This window comes from Temnothorax longispinosus, chromosome 4 (genome assembly GCF_030848805.1).
Source record: "Temnothorax longispinosus isolate EJ_2023e chromosome 4, Tlon_JGU_v1, whole genome shotgun sequence".
In the NCBI taxonomy this organism is placed as follows: Eukaryota; Metazoa; Arthropoda; class Insecta; order Hymenoptera; family Formicidae; genus Temnothorax; species Temnothorax longispinosus.
This window is the reverse complement of record NC_092361.1, coordinates 3,408,778-3,420,943: the sequence shown is the minus strand read 5'-3', so window position 1 is coordinate 3,420,943 and position 12,166 is coordinate 3,408,778. Positions and strand designations below refer to the sequence as shown.

Genomic DNA, 12,166 nt, shown 5'->3' with positions numbered 1-12,166 from the left:
TCGATCGCCGCGGAATGTTCATACCGTTGTGCGTTCGTATTGCCGGCGAGTTTCCACTGCCGAATTTATAATCCCGCGTGCCAGGAGCTTTCAAACGTGACGGCCGACAGTATAGCGGCAATATGTGCGGAAAAAAGAGTACAGCGAGCCCTTTGTGAGGGGTTACCTCGCGCGCGATAAAGCGTTCTTTTATCGGCGCGATTTCCGTCCTTACTATTGTACGCTCGCGAATAATTTCGTCGTCGCCGATTATACGGTCGACTGGAATTCCGGGAACGGTATAATCAATATAATTACGACGAATCCGGATTTCAATCCGGCGAAACGGTGAACGACCGCTCGCTGATATAATCTATATAATCGCGTATAATCTACGTTTATCCTGATATAGTCAGGAAAATCATAGTAGGAAGAAAAAAAATATATCGCATGCACGTATGCAGAATTAGATTTGCTCGACTTGGCGTTTTGAGACTTTCGCTGACTTCGCAAATTTTGATTTTTTAAGATAAGTATTAAATAATTCTTTAGGATATACGCCCTCACCTTCATCTTTTATTTTTTTAATTATTATTGATTGTAATTTTTAGAACATGGAATTAAAATTTAGGAATTATAGTTAGAAGGAATATCATATATTTTTTATTTTATATAATTCCAATTTTTTAAAAATATTCTTTTTATATCGAAATATGTGATACGATCGATTATTAATTACTATACAGTTATAAACTGAAACAATATACATTATTTACAACAACTGGTCATTCATTATTGATCTCATTAGTTTTACATCGGTTTCATATTACAGCGAAAAAACTATGCACGAGACATGTTTTGAACATTTAAGACGTTCTTTAAAAACTTTCGTTGAGATATTCGATGGTTCGATGTTATTTTCGACGCGTACACATGTCGCGCGCGTCACATTAGTCACCGCGGGGGACGTTATATTTTTAATCTTGAAGAAAAGATCCGCGCGCAAAGGAGAATAAGATCGATAATCGACGGATTGTAAGCGCATTTATCATCGCGTAGAAAAATAAGCGACGGCAGGCCAAGCCTATAAACGTGGTTTTGCATTAAGAATCGAAAGGAATCGATCACACGTCGGCACCCGCGGACAAAAATATCGACAGAGCGAGATATTACACTTCACCTTCACGTTTTAACGTCATCCTATTTTTCTTATTACCTTCAGAAAATCGATCCTGATTACACTTATTATGCTGACAATTAAGGCACAATTAAATTGCGATCGAAAGTTTCTGATTGAATTTTTCCCAGAGAAAATATTGTTTCAATTTTCAACAGAAAATATCTCTGCTGCCGCACCCATTATCGAACACTCGATGGATATCATCGAAAACAAACTCCGAATCGAAAGCAAAATATTGTCGTAATGCTTTACCGCGCGCAGCAGCAGCAGCAGCAGCAGCAGCTCGTACACGAGAGATACGCGAGCGTAATTTACCATCTCTTCCGCTAGTAAATGTCGGTAAACGATGCGCGGTATCTCTGGGGCTCATCCGTTTTGCGTAACCCCCAGTTTCCGAGCCGGCGTTGCCGTAAAGTCGAGAGAGCTCTCTGTCTCCTCTCTCTTTCCCCCCCTCGCTCTGTCTCTTTCCCCCATCTTTCTCTCTCTGTCTCTCTCTCTCTCTCTCTCCCTTTGTCTTTCTGCCCGGTCATTTCGAAGAAACTTCCGGTCAGTTCTAACTTCGGACCAGTTCTATTTGTATTACGAGCGCTACACGAAAACTCGAACAGGTTGCATAAAAGCCTTTTATCTTTCCTCCATTTGTTCTAAGTATTTTCGAAATATCCAAGTATTATTATATAATTCATCTCAAGAAAACTGTTTATGTAATCGATAAACATTACAAACGAGCGATTAACATTATAAATGCTGTATAATTTAAATACGGAAAATATAATCGTGAAAATTATGAAATCCATCGCTATTTTCAGTTTACACCTCAAAACAAGGCGTGCGTGAAATCTTCGAAAATTCTTAACTTGTTTCGATAAAAAGTTCAGATCTCATTTTACGAGAAAGTAGTGATTTGACGAGATTATAGAGAAACGTGTACTCTGATCGTGTTCTATATCACGACGCTTCGCACGATCAACCGTCGGACGCGAGCTCAGTTCGCAAATTCCGATCTATCGGATTTTCGTTTATGATTCACCGTAAACGCGAGCTATTATGCCATGGGAAATTTTTCCGCACAAAACTCCCCCCTGATATCGCGTCGGTGCGCACGGATAATGCCATCGTGTTTTTGTCGTTGAAATAAAAGGCGGGAAAAGGCCGGAGGTGTATACGTCCCTCAACGTCGAGCATCAAGCGAGCTCGCGTCACCGTTCGTAAACGCCGCAGCATGGAAGGGACATTAGGAGCGAAAATGCAGGGAGAAAGAGAAGGAATTTTTCGACGACGCTCTTACGGAAATTAAAGTTTTGACAGGCGGTACAATAACAGTGAAATAAACTCGCCTCGCTAATTCAATAACAACTAATTGACGTATTGCGTTTCCAGGCGATTCGATGTAATGAAACGCATAACACGATAAATGCATTATAGTTATCTCAAGTTTCGAATAAAACACGAAGGCTAACGCGCGAGATCGCGCGAGGTATATAATTATATAGAGAGGACACACGGATTATATATCCCGCAAATGCCGTGTAATCGGTTTTATTCATCGCGAAATACGTGACACCTGTTCCGGGGAAACAGCGAACAGCGGTGATATCCATATCGATTTCGTGGGTATCAACTTTTTCCCTTGCGTTTTCCTTCCGCACCAACTTATTCGGAACTTTGCTTCTCGAACGAGATATCGGTTTTTGGGGTTGGTGCTAGGATAAACCGGAGGTACTATTCTTGTAACTGGGCAATCTCGGGGAAACTTCTGGCCGGTATGAAACTCGTTCCTCCGCTTGTATTACGACCACTTGTCCTTTCTGACATCTCGTCCTCGGCCTTGATGGTCCATGCGACCGGATGACGGAGTTCGTTAGATACTATCGTAGGCAATATCGTTGCTTCTTGATGCGCGAAAAAGCGATATTGTACTTGCCAAATGTCGCATGCACGTAAACTGATCCCCCCCGAGTTTCGAAAGCTTCGTCCGTGCGGACAGTGAATATATAGCCAAATCGATCGAACAAACAGGTCAAATTTTTGAAATAGAAACTTGGATATTTTTTAAAACTCTCTCTCTTTCTTTCAGAATTATATTTAGTATGCTAATCGTCATCTGTTGCACACTAGAATGAATTATGATCGATTATATCAAAGAATGCTCTGCAGGATGAATATTTCTAAATATTATACCGATTAAAAAAATTGTCAAGTCTCGCGTTTACTCGAAATCGCATTGTGAGCAAGACGTACGCACGGCCACTCGTGAAATCGTCCCATTATCGCTATCACCTCATTATCGATATCGGATTCGTTTAATCGCAACGGAGTCGATCGATGTGGGCGGCACGTGTTCTCGCTACGCTCTATCGCAACGGAGGTATAGCTTTCCGCAAGCTGCGCGGCGATAATAGCCATAAAATCAGGTATGCGCGCGCCGGTGAATATTTACGAGTTTTGGCACAGCTGATCGCATACCGAGCTCACGTATCGCAACATGTTCCGCCACAGTGAAACAATCCGCGCGACGCAGGTATGAGAATTTTAATTAATTCGCACTTAATACCGTATGTCGGATATTTTCGTATTTTATATTTTACAGATATTTTCGTTATTGTTTTCTTTTGTGAAAAATTATCTCGATCATGTATGTAAGCGATCGTTCGTTAGTGTAACTGACTTTACGCGTCACTATTGAATCTCTATATTCGAAGGGGTACAAAGGTCAATTTCACCTTCGCGCTCATCTCCCGAATTAATGATAAGATCGATGCTCTTAAGCCGAATGGCGAGGTAAGAACCAATAAGAGGACAAGGAGACCAAGAACCGAATTGTCGTGACCGCGTGCGAGGGAGGACTTAGTTAGGTGAAGAGGAGAAGAGCGCGGCGGGCCAGGATGCATCGCGCAGGAGCTAACAAATTGCGTTCCCGCGTTAAAGGAGCGAGAGAGGAACCCTTGTCGGAATTATTGAGCCCGGCTCGCCGGATCGATACCTCTTTCCCGACTCGTCGTCGCGCGAATGACGAAAGGCATACTCTGCGCTGGCCTTTGTCAAGGAAGCCCGTCTCGCCAGGAGTCCCTCTTCCTTCGGGATGCGCCCGGCGCGCGCCCGGGCGTTCTCGAACCACAAACGGGTGGACGTCCTTGTCTGCGGCGGCACGTGCAGCTGCCGTTCTTCGCGCGCGGTTCGCCTCTGATAAAACAGAGCTCGGTGCCGCGAGACGTGAACCGCCGTGCCGTACGGTACCGTGAAACGATAACTGCGAGAGTCGATTGATTACGCGCCGATAGTAAAACATCACCGTCGATGCGGCCACAGCCACCACCGTACGTGGGGGTCGGAGGGCATCAGCGAGAGATATCTATCTTCGCGGTGCGATTTCGCCGCGTATAATATCAATGCAGATGATAACGAATTTTTTCGCGCGCGTCGCGATAATCCGCTTTGTACGTGCCGCAATCTGGGTTATCGCGAATTAAATGCGGGATGATGACGCGTCCCCGGGGTATCCGGAGCCGTTCCCCCTGTCGTCATCTCATACTTCGCAGAATTCCGTTAACTTTGAAAGTACTATCTCTTTGACGTACATATGTTATCTCCTACCCGAGTTTCATCTCGAAATGAGCTTTTTCGGTAACCATGCAACTGATGCAACGACCAAGATCGATCTTTGTGGCAATAAATCGCGCGGGGGAATAGCCGAAGAACAGTCCCCCTCCGGTGGATCCTTCCGGCGCTTCCACACGGTTTTGCGTAGTAAAGTGATAAGTTCGCGATTATGTATCATTACTTTGTGCAATGGTTCGATATATCGTGACAACCCGCTTAATTTGTTAACATTATCGGCCTGTCGCGTACTTGCACTCTTGACACGAGACAAATGAAATACGTCGATTAGCATGGCGACTGCCGAACGTGTGATTATCGTTATCGTAGGTCTGTTTTTGTAATAGTCGCAACCCATCTTCGACCGGTCTCATTGCAGTGCCGTCGGTATGGCAGCAGACTCCGCTGATACCTCCCTGCTAACAAGCGCCATAGAAGAAGATCCGACGGAGAGCCCGAATGCGAACCCTTTGGGACAATCCGAGATCCTGCGCCTCCACCGCCATCACCATCACCATCACCACCACCACCACCATCACCACCACTCCCGCGGCAAGGATGTGCCAAGAAAGCGACGGAGAGATCAAAACGGCGCGCTGTTGCGCGACTTCGACGAGGTGATCGATTACGTCGATTACGCCAGACTGATTCGGAGCTGGCTATCAAGGATAACATGCAGTAAGTCTGACACGCGCGTTTTTCTTTCAAGCAGACCTTCATACCTGTGCTCTTAATGACTATTAATCGACATCGAAAACGATAACGGTAACGACGATAATGATAATGAGGGAAAGAGAAAAAAATTTTACGCGAAATAAAATTTAATTCCAGCGCGGTACTAAGGGAATATATTCGGCAATATATCTGATTCTGAAATCTCAGCTTTGAACGATTATAATCGCGATAACTTGAAGAAGAGACGGGGGCTTATGCGATTCCCCAACGCGGAATCGATTTCCATGCATCGGATTGCTTTAAGCTCGTATTTCGCGACGCGCTTATCGCGCCGAGGAACAAAACCGGTCGGGTTTCGATAACGGAGATTACGTTGAGACAATTTTATAAATAAATCGCTTTTTCGGTAATATTACGACACGGTCGATATCAAGATGTTACGCTTAATTATCGTCGGTACTCGATACGCTGACGCTGAGTCGAGACATACCGAGAATTATCGCAGCTTTAACGAGCAAGTCTGATAAGCTCTTACTTTTGACGTTGTTACAACAATGGTTAAAACGATAAGCTCCTGTTTTATATCTCTGACTTTATATATAGACTTTGCTTACAAACAACGGAAAGTGTCGGATTCTCACCCAAGTTCACGACGGATGTTCCTCCGAATGCATCTGTAATTAATGTTTATACTAATCAATGTCTCTTACATGTCGAGCATTGTTGCGATCAAGGTTTGTTTTACCGTAACCCATTTTCTCTTGATCATCTCATTTATATGTTTGCAGTGTAGCTTTGGATATGAGTATATTGTCGATCCGAGGTAAGATGTACTTTTTATGCGAGTCCCTCTCTCCCCCTATTCCATTTCGTATTTGCGCTCATATTATCTACACGTTAAACTTTTAACTTTAAACTTCCGTATCATACCGATACGATAATACCCGTTTTCCAATGATAGCAAACTATATCATATATTTGTCGCTTTGGCACTAATAACAGACTTCTTCGAAAGAGGTGTAAACTTTGCCGCCGTTTGTGGGAACGTGAATAGCGTAAGGACGATCAAATAGTTCCCGTGAACGGTGACATTTTATCCTTACTTAAATCAGCAAGGAACGGTAAGTCACGCTTACCGGCACGTATGCTTGAATTTGTAATCGCTGTTGTTCGTGTTGCGAAGTTCTGGTTATGTAGGTTCGCTAAATTGCAATGTATGCACGAGCAGATTATTTTGATTTATACGATACGTCCTGCACGATGTCGTAGCGATAAGAATGGGCTTTATATATATATCAATATCTATCATCTCTAAAAAGACAAATCTGTTTTTGATATTTGTATATATTATGCTATCTATGTTATATTAATATATTATTATATTTTGAAGCTTATTCAAGAGTGAATTTTTGAATTTTCTAAAATTGTATATATTTTTTCTATATTTCTCTTATCGATCTTTATCTGTGATAATCTTTCTTAATCTAATTTTTATATCTAAAAAAATATTGTATATATTTTAAACAAAAATAAATGCTTTATAAAGGAAGGTTTGTATCTCAACTTGAATTATATGCTAAATATTAATATTTTTTATATCATATATATTTATATGTATATATTTATATAATTATACTTTTTTGTACAATATTTTCAGTATTTAGTATCATAATTTTTATATTTTTTACATGTACTTGCATGTCGAGATGTAAGCATGTGTTTTCGCATTCCGAGGACAAAATTATTGGTTTTAGATTCTAATATGCTGTATTTGAAAATGCGTAATAAGTATAGAGTAATAAGATGGTACGGAACTAGAAATCCGATTGATAAGATAAGAATAAAACATCAATGAATACAGAGTATAACAAACGCGCTAAATAGACATTAGGCATCTTTAACATTTTACTAGCTCACAGATAATTACGTATATCATTGAAATGTTTATATCAATCTAACAGAAAATAGAATTCTAAAGAAGTTAGCATTTTGCTATCGATCTTATCTCCATCGTTATTCGTGTCGTATCAAAAGTTTTCACTATCATCTGTAATCATTACCGTGCGTTGATCAGCTTACTATAATTAAATTTAATCGCGTCGATCTCGCAAATGACTCGATTAATCGTATATTGATTAATTCAACTTGTTTGAATAATTCTAAGTATTTACGTCTATTGCAGTTTGCACGTATGTATGTAACGAGACATGCGTAGCTTTCCGGAGAAAGCGGATCTCAGTGAAAGATCGTTTGTTTAATATACGCGACGCATCATTAAATGCCTCGAGGGATTTAGCGAGCGAAGAGGAATGACAGAAAAGAAAAAAATTCAAATGGATCGCGGTCGCGCGGGAACACGTCGGTAGAGCGAGGTAAACGTACTTGAGTTTGTTTACTGCGCAGTTTGCGCGCGGACGCGACAGGAAAGACGAAGAAGAGAGTGAACGACCGTGCCGAAAAGCTGACTCCCTCCTTGCGCGCGATGCGCGCCTTTTACACTTAATGCCTAGCAAACCGTTCGAATCTAGGCGCTGTGCGGCGTATTTTGGCGTTCGAATAATTTTTGTGTTTGAGTTAAATCTCCCATGCGGAATATCCAAGACTTGATTGTGAAGCTATGACACGTAGCTGACACGCGCAGATCTCCGTGTTGACCGACTACTCTTCGTATTAGCACTTCGCGACGTGCTAATTGACAAAGATTTGCAATGAATCGGTAGAATTCGATATGAAACTCCAGGCCGTGCGTCATTGCGAATCTACTGGCGTGATCTATCCCTAAACACAGATAGGATCGAGGTCGCATTGCGTGACGATGCGTGTATATGCGCGGTACTGTTTCACGAGGGACCACCTCGCCGACGAACGCGAACAAATAAACCGAGCAGGCGGAAGAAGCGGAGGAAAAGGAGAAACGAGCGATACGGTCGCCGCGCGGCCACCCACATGCGGTTGCCCGAGACATAAATTGCGAGTCAATTATGCACCGAGTGCATCCGTAATGACGGGGTGCGTGTGAGGACATCTTTTAATTCAGCGCCTCTCAATCTTCTCTGATGAAGAAAACTCATTCTTAGCGGAAGATTTAACAATTCTTTAAAAAGTTCCCTTAAAAAGATACGCGCGTTGAGATTAACCGTCAATTTAAGACTGTAATTAAAACGCGCGCTTTTGCGTACCACGTTTATATTCATCATAGATAAGAATGGTTCCACGTAATCGTTTCACGAGTTAAATTATCACTAATATTTTTCTTTGATAGACGCACGCACACATATAATTGCGACATATAGTGTTTGTCATTATCTTCGCCGGCGTGATTACAACTTTCCATGTCCTCATGTTACATTTCAAGGCCGCGAGAACCACCGTACCGTCACGTAAGCGATGACAAAGGAATGGTGAACGAAAAATCGCGAAGTATGCTGTCGAAGGTGCCGCCGCGCTGCGCCGCATCGTTTTGCGGAGGCAATTTCGTCCGGGCTAATCGCCGCCGTACCGATTACGTCCGCGTTTCGCTTTCGCCATTATACAAGGTGTTGAAAAACTGTCAGTTCGAACAGAGAAAATCAACGGAATACCTGTCGAAATGAGTGAACGGATCTTAATGCTAGAAATCGATACGCTGTACTTTATTCGACAGAAATGTTAATTTTAATACTGAAATCTCAAAAATCTTAAAGGAAATATTTAACTAAATAACAATAGTGACAATAATGACGTAATAAAATTCTTTCGAAGAAAAAAGTAAGATATTTATATTATGTAGAATTAAAAAAAATATATGATGAAATCATCTGTTTTCGACAAGAAATATCGTTCTGTTGAAATGCGATTGCTTTCAAACACCTTGTATAAGACCGGCACGCAGCCAATATTGGTGCCGAGAGGGTTTCATGCGCAGAAAGCAGTCTCCCTTGGAGATCCCGATGGAACTCATCTCATTAGGTTTTATGGCTCTTTACTTTCGCGGCGGTCGAACGCTTTTTACTACCCAGCCGTCTAGCGGCATTAATCATAAATCCATCTCCCGGGATTCTTCCGTCTCGTTCCGTTTCGTTCCGTTTTGTCATCTTCCAGCTGTCTCTCTTTTTCATTTCACCCTCCGTTTTCGTCCGTCACATCCCCTTCGGGATCGTCATTTATGAAATGCGAAACTTACAGAATGTGCGCGGCAACACAAGAAAAGCAAACTAGCGGAGAGATACAGATACGATCTCTCGCGCAAAAATTATTTCGGTACTTTACTTTTTCGGCCGCTCGCGAATTCGCAGAACTAGTGAACGATAACAAATTGGTTTATTTGCAATCATTTCCGTCGCGATCTTTGAAGTATTTGTGTAAGCATTTGATTTCTTGCCAATACAACAATAAATAACAATTGAGAAGAAGTTAGGTATAAAATATTGAAGCGTTTTTAATTCGATTAAAAAATGCGCGGCGCGATATGATACTCATTACTCACGGTATCGCGAGATGCAGAGCGGAAGCTCATGGGGGAAAGCGGTATTATTAGAAATATCGATATCAGATACCTCGAGGAAGAAAGAGAGAGAGAGAGAGTAAGAGAAAGAGATAGTAAATATGCTCTCGCAGTGACAGCACCACATGTCTGCGGTTTGCTGCTATCAAACGATACAGAAGGAAGATCATCGATCATTGCGCAACAAGTAAAGGCATCGAGGATTACGAAGTTCGGGAACTTCTTTCCGCGAGGGTTCGCTTAGCGAAAATTTGAAACATCTGACGTCTCGTTTCCAGTTGCACGATTGCTTTTTACGACTGCCCTGTAGCGGCGATAATCGCGGAACGAGAATAGGCTTATAACAGCATGATAATTTTTATTGCGCGATAATAAAGTGTGCTCTCGCGGGAAATAATTTAACGTGCCAGCTTTGCTCTCTAGTCTTACGAAACACGATCGTGAAGACTTCCGATATCGTGTTGTGATTCGTATATAATCGTACGAATCTAAAGCATACGCGTGAGTCACTGATATTTTCGTTTTGTGTTGGAGCTAAATTTCTCTAACTTCTCGCGTATCTCTGGCACGATCATATCGATTCGCGGTACGGTAATATTTCGAGAATAGCAACGAGCTATTACCATAATTTTTAATATTTCATGATTTTATCATAGTTTATTCAAATTTCTATACGGAAAAAGTCGCGATGGCATTTGGAATTCAAAGAAATCTTGTGGCAAACAATTATCAAGTCATTTTTTTCATCATACGTTTGCACATGGTGTGAAACTCAAACAGATACGTGCCGCTTTTAGTCGTGAATCTTCGCAGTTTCGTTTTACGATTCATGCGACTCTGATGTAGCTATATGAATCTGTTATTTTAGTACAGCGCATGCAGAGTTTCAGTATTTTTTATACGTTCGTCGACGTTGCAATATAAATTCTAAAATGACCTCGTGGATCATGATAGTCCTCTATTCGAGAGATGAGAAAAAGAATATTTTAATATAAAATAACGTATATGTTGCATAACTTTATAAAGATCTCTTACTTTTCTAAAAACTTTGTGAAAATACAATTTAATCTTCTTAATTGTGTAAGATTCTCGTAAATTCATGAAAGAATCACATGATCGTGTATTCGGAACTAATTAATCTCGTTTTTTTCGCGTACTTTGCTTTTCTTATCGTATAATAACAATCGCGTTGTCTATTCGGAGAATTGTCAAATTATATCTATTACTATATCAATAACAAGAAAATCGTCAGGCTAATATAATTGCAAGCCAAAAATTACGTGGCAAACGGCTGCATGCGCGTCATAGCGATATCTCGATCGACTGTCGCGTCATTCGGAGTCTATTCGTCAGAATGTGTCGTGAATGGCCTTCGGCTTTGACGTTATTTCGTCGATACCTCTTCCGAGAAGCATCGGCCAAGTGAACGGCCGTGAGCGCGCGCACAGTGCGGGTACAACTTGTGTATTTCGATTATCAGTCAGTTAGTCATCGTTAATCACGTCGGTGAGTTTGATCACGTCGCGCCTCCGCGATCTTCAGTGATATTGGATCGAAATAATTCGTCCGGTTTGGATTTTCGTACAATTGGAGACGGGGTAAAGTGAATCACACCAGAACGCGCTTTTCTTCGCTTTCTTCAAAATTATGTCAAAATTATGCAAATTAATACGCATTTTATTTGCGAATTTTTCTTTTTTGACGCAGACGTGACTAAGAAATCGTTTTTAAATTAATTAATTTTAAATATACAGGTTTTGACGAATCAAGTTTGAACAGCTGCATATAAATACAAAATATAAAAGAGAGAATCATGCTCTACCCTTTCGGCTCTACCTTTAACTTCAAACAAATTCCAGCTTAGCAAAGTTTTAGTTTGTGGCTTAATTTGGAGACGTTTAATTTGCAAGTACGGAAAACAATTGAATAGTGAAGAATTGTGAGAAAAGATTAAACGCCGAGATATTAAAATCGAATGTTCTTTCGTTAATTTTAAGTAGTAGTTTCTTAATTGTTTTTTAATCTAAAGATTAGTTACATAGGTATCGAACTTTCGTTGCGGAGAAATTAATTGCAAAAACTAAGTAACAAATCCATGGATAAACGGAAGCGCGTTGAAACTTACGTAGCCGCAAGCGATGGATAGAGATCTCAATCAAACGTTATCAGATAAAATGAAAGGAAGTAGAAGATTTTGCGCGAATAATTTGAGACTTTTGTTTGGACAACCTTCAGGTTGTGGAGATTAACGC

The 12,166-nt window shown here is 41.2% G+C and overlaps 1 protein-coding gene across 4 annotated transcripts in view; it reads left to right on the top strand.

The window, feature by feature from the left end:
• LOC139811377 (growth factor receptor-bound protein 14) overlaps window positions 1-12,166 on the top strand; it is a 250,329-nt gene that overhangs the window by 46,617 nt on the left and 191,546 nt on the right. For all 4 annotated transcript variants that reach the window (XM_071775649.1, XM_071775650.1, XM_071775657.1 and 1 more), the window contains exon 2: window positions 5,136-5,434. In XM_071775649.1, the coding sequence (XP_071631750.1) occupies window positions 5,146-5,434 (289 nt within the window). In that variant the 5' untranslated portion in view covers window positions 5,136-5,145. The remainder of the gene's footprint in view (window positions 1-5,135; window positions 5,435-12,166) is intronic.